Genomic DNA, 14,571 nt, shown 5'->3' with positions numbered 1-14,571 from the left:
CTAGCAAAAAGACAAAAAAAAAAGTCTTTTTGATAATATAACATCCACTAAAATGACCCAAAACCCAAACTTTTTATTTGTGAGCGTAGCTTGGAATTTAAGCAGACTTAGGAATCTTAAGATTAAATGCATAATAAGTTCCAAAATCTGGAGGCTTATATTGTAATTTTATTGCTGGCAGGCCATATCTTTCATACCAAAGAGACTTCTATTAAAAATCCTTCACTGACTTAATGACAGTATGATCTAGGGATGATCTCACAAATAGACAGGACCTAGGTTATCTATTACTATTTTTATTTATATTAAGGTAATGACACATGCCAGGAGACTACAGGGTTGAAATGACTCCTTAGACTCCACACAGAAAACCACAGGGCAGTGGTTCCTGCACAGAAAACATCACAAATGATAACATAGTTATTGCAGTGATATATCTTGCGCAACAAGACAGCTGCTTTCTCCTGAACCTTTATTTCAATATTTTCAACTTCCTGGTCAGGCACATATAGAAGAAATTCATCCTGATTCATTCTGAAACATTTTTTTTTCTAAGTATATAATACATCTAAATGCTCGAATTGAAAATAGATAGGTAAAGTAGGAGACAAATACCCTCTAGCATAAGATCTTCCACTGGATCTTCCACTGGACTTCCCTAACTCCAACTGAGATGTGCAGCGCTCTCAGCATGACAGAGTTGCTTACTAATTTCTCCCTCTCTTGTTGCTTCTTGCTCTCTAGGGCAAAGTGTTATTTAAAATTAGGTCCTCAAGAACATGCAGCGGCATTTTTCTACTGTCTGGTTACTAGTAAATCAAGATATTTACCTTTTTGGACAATCAAATTAGGAAGTGAAGCACAAGCCGTGGAAGTCATCTGTAACATACTTTCTCCCATTCTCTTGCAACTTGTAAAATCACATAAATTACAACCTAGACTTCCTAAGACAAACACTTCTTTTCATTACAGTGTCTCCACACTTAATACACTGGACTGAGGCTCCTAGCTTTTCTGCCAAATACATCCTAATCTTCAAATTCTTACTTGCATGAGCAGTCTTCTGAATATTCATAATAGAAATCTATCAGAAACCTTACCAGTAAAGGTGAAAGATATGGCAAAAATAGGTATCTGCAGACATTACCACTACAAATTTTACTCTTAAACATACCTTCAAATCTGGTATTGAGACAGTGGAAGCCCAAGAGGCACAAACTTTAGGGAAATAAATAAAATGAATCTACCAATTCTGTACTATCTAAATAGCAAAATTCCTAAAGTTATTCTGAAAATTGAATATTAGGCTGATTTGCTAAAGCATTATGGAGATTACATAAAGGAGAAATTTAAAATAATTCAATTTATCTAGAAAACCAAGCAAAAGAGTAACAAAGGAGAGACCACTGGTTTGGAAGAAATAAAATATTTTTTTCAAAGGATGTTTGCCAGATGTCAAAAAGATGTCTTTTCAAGGTATGTTCAACAAATTGCCAAAATGAAAGAAAAAATAGGAATGCCAATTAGTTGGGGACTTACGAAAAATCTTCTAAAAATTCTAAACAGTTTTGTGTTTCCTAGGAATTTAAAGTATTAAAGAACTGCTGATGCATCATAGACAACTTTGTTCTATCCTGCACACTTGGTTCTCCATGGAGACACATTACTCACCATCCTAAGCACCGATGGACAAAAGATATGAACTGTGCTGGATCCTCCTGCCTGTTGACAGTCTTTCATTTGATAAGGAAATCTTTAAATGTTTTTTGATTATTCTGAGTGCCTTTGCCCTAATTGAAGGTGGCTTTGCAGTATTTCTTCATTTCACTAACTCTTTCAATCAATTCCTTAACTTTATTATATAGCCATGAGGCACATGCTCCTTTTTTATAGGAAGAACTGTGTTACGCATGAAATTTATCTACTAACATTCAGTTTTTTTTCTTATCTTTTCTGCATTCTCTTTGGATGTGTTCTGTTCTTATCAACAAAATTAAACTAACCATCTGTTAGATCTTTCCCCCCTCTAATTCCTTTCAGCGCTCCGTTCTTCCTATGACCACATCTATTGTCAACTGAATTAGCATACATCTGGAATTTATCAATTTTATTCTAAAGGTGGGTCAATAATTCCAATTTTGGTAATTCTTTGCACTACCAAACAGACTAAAATAGATTCTATCCCAGATTTCATTCTCCATTGGATGACTAAATTACACAAGGATATTTTAATTGTGTTCTTTTTGTCACAATCGTGACCTTCATGAACCATTCCGGCTTGAAATATAGGAGTGATTATTCATCTGAAATAATCTGCAATCAAGTTGTAAACACTTCTAAATCCAATAGTGAAAAAGTACTTAAAATGCCTGTTTTAAAAAACTAAATTAGTCTGTTAACATACGAGCTGTCCTCAGTAATTCTACCAGACCTTACGATTCCAGATTTGTCGACTATACGGAACAGCCAGTGACTAAATCTTATTACTATTTGTTTTCACATTGTCGACTTGTCAGTTGAGTTTTACTGTATTGTTGGATTTGAAATAGATAAGCTTATCAAAGCGTGCATCTTGTTCCATTAAAATTTTGCCTCTTTGGTAGAAATTTTTGCCGAGTGAGAAAGAATTGCACACTGACCATGAAAATGTCTGTGCGTTCTGCTATCCCTTCCCAAGCACTTTTGTAAAGACGGTTCAAGAGCACTGTAAGCTCATGAACTGAATTTGATGTGAATAAAGAGGGAAGCTCACATGTGAGCATAGAAATAAGTTCTGCATCTCTAGCTTTTATCTTTCCTAAGATTAGATTTGTTTTCAATGTGCTTCTTTTAAAACTTGAAAACAAGAAAGGCTAGGTTTGTAGACCAAAGAAGTGACTTCTACTAGACAAACGATACACAAAGAAAATGCCTAAACCTTTGGGCTCAAAAGCCCAGGATAGATATAGTACCTCTCCCTACAGCTAATGGAAAATATGATAATTCTACTGACTATTATTTTCACTTACCTCTGCTGTTAGGTGTCTTGCTTAATTGTGTACGTTATTTAATTTCAGAACCTCATGACTATTGTTCTTTCTATGCTGCTCAAAAATCTTTGTATCTAATTACTTTTATGAAACATCATTAACATGCTTGTATATGCACCTGTGTATTTGAATGCATACGCATATACACACATATATGTACAAGCATTAAGATCCCAAGCAGCATGACAAAGGAACTCCCTTTTCCCCTCATTGTATTCATACAGAATCAGGCATATCTTACTCTGTATAATTCTAAATGTAACATTCCAACTCTTGGTAATTAGTAAAGACTGTGCATGTAACACCTCAGAATCAGCAGTAGCCCTTAGTAAAGAAATGAAGTAAATATTTACAGTGAGCTTCACCGGTGGGGGATGATTTGTCTCAATAATTAGAGGGAATGAATCATATTCTTGAGATGCCTTATTTTCCCTAATGACAGAAGTATCTCAGATTAGTAGCTTTTAGACTACAAATGTTCAGTGAACATAATCAAGCTGAAGGGTTTATTTCACTCATTCATCCATTATAGCATTGGCACAGATTCTGGTGTATAACTTTTATAGATCTTCATCATACAAACATCCAGTCAGAAATTGCTATGGAAATTCTTTTCTTAGTGAAAATGAAGAGGAACAGGAAACCATTCAAATATTTTAGTGAAATTTGATGGAAAGGGAACAAAATGTTAACATAATTCTCATTGCTAATCTAGATTTACAATCTCTTCGTATTGTGTTGCTTGTATACATTTATAATCTATGTCTTTCTTACAGTGTCCCTAGGTTTGGGCAAATGTTTAATTTAAATTTAAAATCAAAATACTTTACTGCTGTTTCGAGAATCTCTGGGAAATAGACTCCTTTATATCAAATCTATGTCTTGTATCTGCGGCCCTGTGATTGCTTGTCCCTTTAAAATGTCACAGCCCTGGTTCACAGGGTACATATCTAGTGTAAAATTACATTGCTGTCATTCTTAATTCTTTGTTATGGTAGTTTATTTTTCAGTTTTCAGTTTTAGTTGTTTATTTCTTCAAATGAATTAATTTTTTGCATGTCATGTTTATTATGTTGCTGCACTGCTTATTGACACATAGGTAAATGTTTGTGAATATCACCTTTTGTATACTGAATGATACTTTGAAAAAGATTGTAATGAAAACAATTCTACCTCATGTAGTCTTTTCTACATTATTTTTCCCTTTGTCTTCATCGATGACAAACTTTGTGAAAAACGAATTGCTTCATAAGCAGTGAAGGCTGGCTTCCTTTTGTATTCTATGTTCTTTCCAGAGTACCACTGCAGTAAATCCAGCCCTTTCCCTTGTTCCCAAGTTCCTCCTGCTAGTACATCTCCTGTTCCTTTCTATGTCTCTTAGCCTCATTTCATAAAGCTGTTGTTTTTCTTCCATGTTCTCTCACCTACGTTTTTTGCCGGCACAGCTAGGAGCGAGATGCATTGTATGCTGTGTGTGGTCTGGAACTTGAGTGTATGCTGACTGTTGCTTCCTGGCCACAAACACAATGGATAAAAGCTGGGACAGGTCTGAAAGAAATTTATAAGAACTTCCTATCTCTACCCTACTGACAAATTTGGTTGAAATGGGCTATTGGATTCCAAAATTATCTGTGAGGGAGAATTGGCAGGCAGACAAACTGAGGTACAGATATTTAAGCAACATGACTGTATAACCTTCATTTCCTTAGGTAAGCATGGTAAGAATATACTTGAGGATTTTTAATGAGTGAAAGCTGGTTCAGAGAGGTCATCACAGTTTAAATAGGTTATAGATTTGATCTGATAGTTCATGATTCTTAGCTATACATTTACTGCTCTAATATACTCTGGGACATGCTGTCTTTCTAAAGACATATGCAACTAATGACTTGTAAACATATGACGTTCCAAACATGTTTTCCAAGTGTTCTAACCCTTGTGTTTTAAACAAATTCGAACTTGAAAAGTTAGTAAAATTGAAGGTCCACCTCACAGGGACTCTAGTCCCTGACAGTGGTCAGCAGGTGTTGACACAAAGTCTGGGACCTTCTTTGGGTCCGTCCCTATTCCTTTCTCATCTCATCAGCAGCAGATTTTCACTGGTTGCCATATACCTGAAGAAGCAGTAGGCACTGTAGGGGTGGTACAGCCATTTTGCCCACTGTGTCCTCTCACTTCCACAGTTGCAGATCCTTTAATCCTCACCCCCATCTCTCTTTTTCACCAATACTTTGAATTTTTCTGGCTGCCTACTGTTGGGGAAGGTTTTTAATCTTTACTATATGTTGAGAATGCTTCTCCTTCTCTCTTTTTGGTTCTGCGTGTGCTTCTTAGGCACTTTTAAGAAACTGCATTTGTGGAGGTCCAGTTGTTTTTGCTCTCCATATGGACCACAGCTGCTAGCTCAAGGCAGAATGTTTTTTAACTCTTCCTTGAGATATCAACAGCTCTTTAAATGATCACTGATAATTGAATAACACTGATAATATTTGAACTGCATGCTCTTAATATTTTTTAATATTGTGGCCTTTCATGATGTTCAGAATAGAATGGAATAGACAAACTGTCATTTTAGATTACGATGGGAACAAACAGCTCTCACAAATTCTATAATTCATATATACATATAAACATGTATCGGAAAATTTGCCCCCGTTTCTAAAATAGAAGAGAATTGGGTACAAGGAGTCTTTTTCCTAAGACCTTTGAAATACCAGAAACAACATTGCTTTCTAAGATTAGCTTAAGGTAATTGTTGATTTTGCCTCTCAAGGTACGTATCACAGCAATGAGGGTGGAGATAGATCGCTCTTAGGCCACATCCTCAATGCTTTAGTTCTGCTGTTTCCCAATGAATAGATTTCAAGTTTTATTGCCTGAGTTTTGCATGGAATTTATCTTAGCTATTTGGATGCTTTCTTTTCAAAGCCATAACATTGTGCAAACTGTGCACTGAGAGAATTATTAAATTATCTGCCAAAAGGAGTAGGTTCATGAGTTCTAGAGGCAGAATTTTCAAAAATGTCAGCTTATGGCATTTGCTTCTACAAAATATGAGAATGACCATCTTGAGAACATCTGAGAGAATAATCTCAACATTCTGAAAATGTTTCCATTTTGAGAACAAAATGTGAAGCTTATACAGTTTTTCTTAAAGCAGTAATGAAATCATTCTGCAGATAAATATATTTTAAGAGGATCAGGTCAGCTAAAGTATACTATAGAACATCTTATTCATTCTGAGAAAGGTACTTTTTATGTATTTATGCATTTGCTCAAAGTAAGCTTTTATGTTAATGTTGGATGTAATGGCCAACATAAAAGGTTCAAGACCTCAGCAGTATCTTCTGGAGACATTTTGCCTGAAAGAGCATTCTGAATTCTATTTCCTGGCTCAGTTTTCTGTTTCACAAAATGATATTGGATAATTGTGCACTTCATTGGTTGCAGATTCTGACAAACCTCTGGTAGTCAAAAGGAACTTGGAGTTAAAACTGGCCATTTCCTACATAGGTCCTGGTTAGCCTTCAAGTGATGTGAGAGGAGATTTTAGTCGTCCTTGTTCCCCTTTTATGGCTGTTTTTTTTCCAAGTCAAGATCTAGTCCTAAATTAACCAAAAATGTGGAAGAAAAAAGGAAAATAAAATTAATAATGTAGGAAATAAAAATATTTTATATTTAGTTGTTTCTTTTTAAATTATAGCTATAAGAGCACTGAAGCAATTTAAAGGCAAGAGTAATTCTTCTAGCAAGAGAGAAGTTGGTGACCGAGGGAAAGACGACCAAGTTTTGGAACATCAGAGAACAAAGAGGAATCTCCAATTTTCAAAAATATGGCTAACAAAATACTCCTGGTTAAAATATGATGATGAAAGGGGGATAATGTTCTGTGCATTGTGTCGTAAGCATAATGTAGATTTGGGGGAAAACGTACATAATTTTTATTCTGGCACAGATGACTTCAAGCTTGAGTGTATAAATATACACCAGAGTAGTGAAGCTCATGCTTGGGCTACCTGCATGGAAGCTGCCAGCACTGCTTCACCAGATATAGCTTCTGCTGAGCAGATGTTGAAGGGTATGAATGCCATAACGTTAGGAAGAGTAGAAAACATTTTTAGAACATGCCATGCTATCGCTAAATCTGGACATCCCTTTACAGACCTCGACTGGATGTGCAAACTAGATGATATGAAAGGAGTGGATATTGGTTCTGTATTTAGAAATGACAGGTCAGCAAGAATGTTTATACACTTTATTGCTGAAGTAGAAAGAAGGACTTTAAAAGAGAAATTGGAGAAATGTAAATTCTTCTCTCTCATTAGTGATGGAGTCACAGACAGTATACTCAAAGCAGCTGCAGTTGTGTATGTACGTTTTGCAAATGAAGGAAAAGTCCATTGCCAGATTGTTGGGGTTCAACCTGTTCGCAAAACTGACGCTTCAAGCATAAAAAATGCAATTGAGGAAACATTACAAATAAATCTTCAGGTCAATCTGGCAAGCCAAGACTGGTCAAGAAAATTAGTTGGGTTTGGAAGTGATGGGACAGATGTCATGGTAGGAGAAAACAATGGCGTAGCTAAACTTCTGAGGGGAATTCAGCCTTGTGTACAATCTGTACATTGTTTTGCTCACCGCCTTAAACTGGCTTACAAAGGAGCGCTGAAAAATATTCAGCTATATAATATCTTAAGCAATGTCTTGAAAAATATGTATTATTTTTATCATAACTCACCTCTACATAAGAACAATCTCAAAGCCACATATGAAGCCATTAAGTTACGCCCAGCTATTCCTTCTCGCGTTGGAGGCTCCCAATGGCTTCCTCGTCTACAAACAGCTCTCCAAATTCTCCTTAAAGGTTATCCTGCAATTGTTCTACATCTGACTAAGGTAACCGATTTAAAAATTGGATGTACCACTAGAAAAAATTAATTGCTATGGCTAACTTTGGTCCACACACTGGGCACATTCTTTTTTCTCATTATTTCCAGATTGAAAGAGATTCAAGAGCCTCAACTCAGCAAAAAGTCAAAGGCCTTTTACAGCTTCTTCTGAAAATGGAGATAGTCAAGTTCTCCCACTTCTTGTTGGATGTCATTAACGTCCTCAACATTCTGTTACGTGTTGCTCTGGATCCCAGTTCTTCCATTGCAGATATATTTGCAACCGTGCAGTCAATGCTGGAAACACTCCACATGTATCAAACAAGGTCTGTCATTTCTAACAACTAACTCAACTATTTTTTATATATATATAAAATATATATAAAAATATATATTATATATTATATTATATATGTGTGTATTATATATTCTGCATTCTTTATCTTTCAGAGCTGGTCCAAAAGAACGCCTGATAGAGACTATTCCGCACTTTCATGGTTACCAGCTTGTTGGAAATGGAAATATTTTATCAGTACGAACTAAAGTACTAAGTAATTTGATGAAGAGGTTGCGTGATTGTTTTTGCGATGCAAGTCAAGATGTTTTGAGAGCAACTACTATTGGAAGTTTTAAACTATGGCCTGAAAAAATTAAACAAGGTATATAACTATGATAGTGGCTATTTGAAGAAGTGCATGTTCTAAACTTTTTAAAAGTATAAACATATTTTTCTTTTGCCTCTGTTATAGAATTTGGTGAAAAGGAAGTGTCTGTCTTGACTAAACATTATGAAGTCATACTAGAAGCTGCCTCTGTGAAAACTGGTGAAGTTGAAACCGAGTGGAGCATGTTGAAATTAGAGCTATATAACAGGTAATAAGGATATTGTATTTGTGTCTGTTTTAATGATTTAGAAGTACCTAGAGCATACTGCAGAGGATTATGGAAATGTATATAGCGATACATTAAAATAGATTTTTTTACTGTGCTTTTTAGATTTCAGAACATCCGGACCTTGACGTGGGATTCAGTAAATTCAGATTATTCCAAGAAGTATCCCAATATCTTGAGTTTGGTAGATTTGATCCTAACGCTGCCTGCAAGTTCAGCTGAAACAGAGAGAGGCTTCAGTCAAATGAAATTCACCATGATGCACCTGCACTCTAAACTAATGTCTGAAAGTGTGACAGATCTTATGATAATTCAGATGAACTCTCCAGATATCAAAAAGTTTGACCCCAAGAAAGCTATTCACCTGTGGAATACTACTTGGCAGAGGAATAGAAGACTACAGGCAGATGATACGATAGTTAAAGGAAGATCAGATTGCTCCTCTGAGTTTGATTTGGAGAGTCACTGTGGAAGTGATTAGATGAAAATTCTGGGTTTTAACTTCACAATCATTCTTGTAACATACATAGATATTTTAAAAGAATGTTTTGCAAGATTAGTGAGAGTAAAATTTGTATTTATAATGTTTCAGTTTTAAAATATGGCTTTTTTTTGTGCATATTCACTGCTGAATCTCCATTAGCTGTTTACATTTGCCTTTATATACCCAATTTCTCCAAAAGACACAAATCTGAAGATAATGAACAAAAATAAAGGAGTACATTGTGACCTTGGTGACACTTGAACTGAGGGATGACTCATGGCTTCTAATTGTTTATTGCTCTTATTTGAGTCATAATACATTACATCCACTGGAGCTAGCTGTTATCTTAGTCTCAATCTTTCATTGATTCTGAAAACCTTGATTTTTATTTTTGATAAAAGGGTGGAAAAATCAGTGCATTATTTCTGTCAAATGAATTGCATGACTACTTGACCTCTGTAGCCTATGAATTTTGGGTCATGGCTTCTCTCGATACTTGCTACTTTTTAGTCTTGCTACTTTTTATTCTATTCTGGGCAAGGTATAACATAGCCTTTTATAGATTTTTGTCAGACTTGTCCTTCAGAAGACAGAGGCAGAACAGAAACCATTTTCCATTGCTAATTCTTAATTGCCCAAGTTAATCTTCCTATAGCAAATACTCTAGTAGGTAGGATATGACTACTATACTTCACAGCTTGAATCATCATTTTTCCCTGTAAAGATGTGTTTATGAGGGCTTCAGCAATGCTGTATCTTTATTCTTAACCTAGAAGTTGAGAATGAGAACTTCAGAGAAGTTTCTAATTTCCTAATTTGCCACTTTCTACTTTCTAAATGTTCTAAATGCAACTGTCTACTTTATAATTTCCAATCAAGAAAAAACACGCCAAGAGAGTGTATTTCATTGCCTTCAAGCAAAGGCAACGATTTATATCGAAAGAAAACTAAAGCAAAATCCCTAATGATACTTCTTAGTCCTTCCAACATAAAGATGAACTGGAAATAATTAGGCAGAAAGAAATTTGAGGTCATTCACCTTTTAAATCAACCCTTATCTAAATCAAGATCAACTCTGTACTTTCAATGTAAGATGTGGCATGTCTAGTAATTGTAGAAGGTATATTATATATAACCTTATCATATGTATCTTACATAATTCATTCTAATTCTAGGTCTAAATAGTTGCCCATGTCAGAAATAGAATAGGTTTTGAATGAATGCCTCATTAAGGGATGTTAGTCCAGCCAGATAGAGATAATTTGTTGGGATCAGAACATAAAATCAGTATTGTGCATTAGATGGTAGATTATAAAATATACATATTTGAAATGTCTGTATTTTTGATTTCTCAGGTAACAAAAATGTTTAGTTGTACTTTAGCTAATAAGCAACAGGATATGTATTATAGAGGATGACTTATTAGATTAGCATTGCTGATTTTAAAGATTTTCTCCTGAGTCTCATAATAGTCAATATTTCCCTTTGAGATTTTCAAACAGGAAGATTCCAGCTGTGATAAGATTAGAAAAAGTGTAAGAAAACATGTACCAGAAAGTCCAATGGCAGAAGACAAAAAACAAAGTAACAAAAGCATATTGAATCTAATAATACTGAAGTCACTTCCACGACTCTCTAGGGCAGCATCACATTTTTATATTGTGAGGACTGAAGATGCTGGATATATTGCTTTTGGCAAAATACCAGAGAAATCTTAGTATCATAACAAAAAAAAATTTGGAAAGAGACATCAAGAAGTCAGCTTGTCTAAGTCCTGCAATGAAATGGGATCCAGTTTAGTAATGCTATCTATAGCCTATACTTGTTCCTCTTTTTTATAAGCTTGTAAAATAGTCCACTCTAAATTTGTTTTTTTCTTTTTTCCCTAGTGCTTTATTGTCCTTCTGATTATATGGCTATGGAGAGTAATTATGACCATTCTTTTTGTAACATTTTGTTTTAACTGGAAAATTATTGCTGTGTTTTCCCTCTGTCTTCCTTATATAGATGAAATTAGCATAATTCCTTCAACCTTTCCTCTCAGGCCATGTTTTCTAATCCTGTGATTGCTCCCCCCTGGGCCCTCTTTAGTTTGCATACATTTCTCTTGATCTGCAGATGCCAAAACCATGCTCCAGTAGAAGCCTTAACAGATCTGAGAAAAGTGGAAGGATTGTTTCCAGCATCTTCCCACGTACTTTTTGGTGATACTATTTACTCATTTTAGCTTGCAATCATCTATAATCCCTAGAGCCTTTTCTATAGAACTGTTACCTTGGCAGTAAGGTTCCTGCCCTGACATTTAGGCAGTTCATTATTATGTTAGCCCCATGTAGTACTTCACATTTATTCTTATTGACTAATGTCCTGTTTATCTCAGACTATATCTCCAATGTGTAAAGTTCATTTTGAATTCTAATCCTGTTCTCCAGTGTGCTTGATGTCCTTTCTAGATTGTTCTTATCTGCAATATAATAAGCGTATTTATTTATGCATTCTATTTATCAAAGCATATCTCCCATGACATTTACTTAATGATTTTGACCATCTCTCTAGTTTTTCAAAATCTTTGAATTCTGATTCTTCCTCCAAAATGCTTGCTATCCTTTCCAATTAAATGGGTATCTACATGTTTCTTAAGTTCATTCTCTGTTCAGTCACCTAGGTCATGCAGCAAAATATTAACCAGAAGCCGACTCTAGAGAGTGGGACTCCCCTGAGATGTGCTCCCATGCTGATAACTTCTCTTCAAGTATATTATTTTAACCAGTTGTACTTCCAATGTATAATAATTTCATTTACACTGAATTTCCATTATTTGCAGGCATCAGGTAGAGCAGTATCAAAAAGTCTTAATAAGAATTGCTAATGGTTCAGAAAGTAATTTAGCTTAATCCTGTGACATAAAGACCCCAGTGAAAGCTGGGGAACAGAGAGCAATTGTTTCAAATGGCATATCCAATACAAGTGTCATGTGATCTTTCTAGGAAGTTGTTACTGCTCCAGAAATGATAAATTGCATAGAATACATGTATTACTAATATCTTAAAATGTGTCTTAGCAATTTTCTCCATCTGTATTTGGTCTCCATAGAGTTAGGGGGGTGATGCAAAATAATTCATATTTACATTTTTGAATAAGTCTGCTCATTTATTTTAAGCTATTAAAGAGCTCTCTGTAACTATCATGGTCCCTTCACTTCTAATTTCTCCTTTGTATGGCACAGCTTGCTGTTTTGCTTATAATGCTATATATGAGAAAAAGGTGTTGAGGATGACTGAAAATATGCTTATAATACAGTATAATTCAGTAAGTGCTAGTTATCCTAAAAACCTTTCTCCCTTCTTTATGTTCCTAAAATGTTTGACTCCCCCATTATATATATTCTTTATACTTTTATTCCTATCTTTCATTTGATTGCCACCATTTAATGGGCCTCTGTCATCCAGAAAATTTTTTAGATTCTCACTCAAGTCTTCCTTATTATCGGAATACACTCTAGAACAGACACTCCATTGTGTCTTCCTCTTCTTCTGAAGAAAAAATGGTTACTGCCTGACACATTCTGCAAACTTAAAAACTGTCAGTACTCTTTCTCCCTGTTTTACTAGAAAAAGCATATATAATCTGTGTTATCAATGTCACACGTTCTATTCTTTCAATATTTTTGAATTTTTTTTCAGAAATGCCTTATCTCCTGAATCAGAGCATGGCCATGCCAGGGCGCTGTCTTTGTTTTATTTTCCCCTTCTAATTTCACATAAATATTCAACAACTCCCCCCTTATTTTATTTTGAAATTCAAGGTAGCATACATGCTCTTGGATATCCAAGAAGTTTTTCTGTTTCTCCCTAATATTCCTGACATTTTATTTAGGTGTCTCAAATATTTACTTCTAACTCTTATCACTCTTTCTTCTTGCTGTTACTTCTCCCTGTTGCTTTCTCTGATTTTCCCCCTTTCCTGGTTTGAAACTAGTCTTGTTAGACTGACAAACCAGAATGGAAAGAATGGGAATATTCTTCTTGCCATTCTTTCCCAGAGGATATAATTTCCTCCTACCACGTGCAGAGCCCCGTTTACTGACGCCAGCATTCTTTTCTCAGCACTGTCTGTGCAGCTGCCCGCTCACTTTACAGCATCTCACCATGATTATAAAGCAGTTCTGTGGGGTTAGCATCCCCCAAAGAAAATTGATCACCTTTTGACTTGCAAAATAATCTAACATTCAAATACAGTACGAGCTCTATAGTACAAACAAAAACACTAGACAAAATATCTAAAAATGTTAAAAATAGTTATTTAATATCTCTTTTTGATATTCTTACAAAAGGTTTCCTCTCTCCATCTGAACATTCTTTCTAGACAGGTCATGAAAGGAAGTAGATCACACTATATTTGAAGTCTTTGAGCCTTTGTTAAAAGATATTTGAAAGTTATCCTAGTAGTCAGAGGTTCCAGGATGTAGAAGTAATTTAAGAAGTGACCCCACAGCACATCATTAGCGATTCTGTAATTAGTAGCTAGAAAGTAGCCTAGCTGAAAACAAAAGAGAGAAGAGCTTTCTCACACTTACCACAGAGTAAGAAACGTGAGTAGGCACTGCAGAGCACCTGAGAGTAAATATCCCACAGTAATTCATGTTTGCCATTACTTCAACTGGAGTCAAACCTACCTAGAAGCTGTGTGCCAGCCTGTTCTACAATCTTGTCAAAGTTCCAGAAATAGTGGTTAAAGGCATAGTCTCCGATCCTTTAATCCCATTTGAGACGTTACCTCTTGATTAGAGTTGTTAATTTTCTTTCCTCAAAAACTTCCTAGTTATGTTTCTGAGGCCATATAGCCTCATGAAAAGTGACACCAGGAGATAAGTATCCTTTTGGAATTTTGTGTATAGAAACAAAGCACAGGTTTTAAAAAGCTAGAAACTGACTGGAAATCCAGGAACTAATTATTTACGGTCATATGGGGAAACTACAGCAGAAAGTGAACAAGTTATTTAAAGTTCTTAGCCTAAGAAATGATTAGTAAAATCTGAAATAAAAGTTATGATGGTGGTACCTTTCATGGTAAAGCACTAGTCAGTTTGAGGCTGCAAATGAGATGCAAAAACTTGTTCTATCATTTCAATATAAACTTTTTAACTGCTTCCTTAGTGGACTGTAGCCTTTTCTCCCCAAGAACCAGTAAAAATAATGAAGCATTAAGTTACCTAGTTTATTGAATCTTGTATTTCCTGTTAATGATGTTTCTGTGGTGTAGGCTTTATTGTGCCTTA

General features: G+C 35.2%; 1 protein-coding gene across 1 annotated transcript in view; it reads left to right on the top strand.

Moving 5' to 3' along the window:
• The window catches only part of LOC138064262 (sperm flagellar protein 2-like), a 61,809-nt gene extending 51,373 nt beyond the window's left edge, over window positions 1-10,436 (top strand). Inside the window, exons 29-33 of the mRNA XM_068925981.1 lie at window positions 6,733-7,925; window positions 8,027-8,244; window positions 8,369-8,577; window positions 8,668-8,791; window positions 8,915-10,436. Of these exons, the coding sequence (XP_068782082.1) occupies window positions 6,733-7,925; window positions 8,027-8,244; window positions 8,369-8,577; window positions 8,668-8,791; window positions 8,915-9,290 (2,120 nt within the window). The 3' untranslated portion in view covers window positions 9,291-10,436. The remainder of the gene's footprint in view (window positions 1-6,732; window positions 7,926-8,026; window positions 8,245-8,368; window positions 8,578-8,667; window positions 8,792-8,914) is intronic.
• The last annotated feature ends 4,135 nt before the right edge of the window (window positions 10,437-14,571 follow it).

The sequence above is a fragment of the Struthio camelus genome, chromosome W (genome assembly GCF_040807025.1).
Source record: "Struthio camelus isolate bStrCam1 chromosome W, bStrCam1.hap1, whole genome shotgun sequence".
Lineage (NCBI taxonomy): Eukaryota > Metazoa > Chordata > Aves > Struthioniformes > Struthionidae > Struthio > Struthio camelus.
The sequence above is the reverse complement of the archived record's forward strand: the minus strand, read 5'-3'. Positions and strand labels throughout refer to the sequence as shown.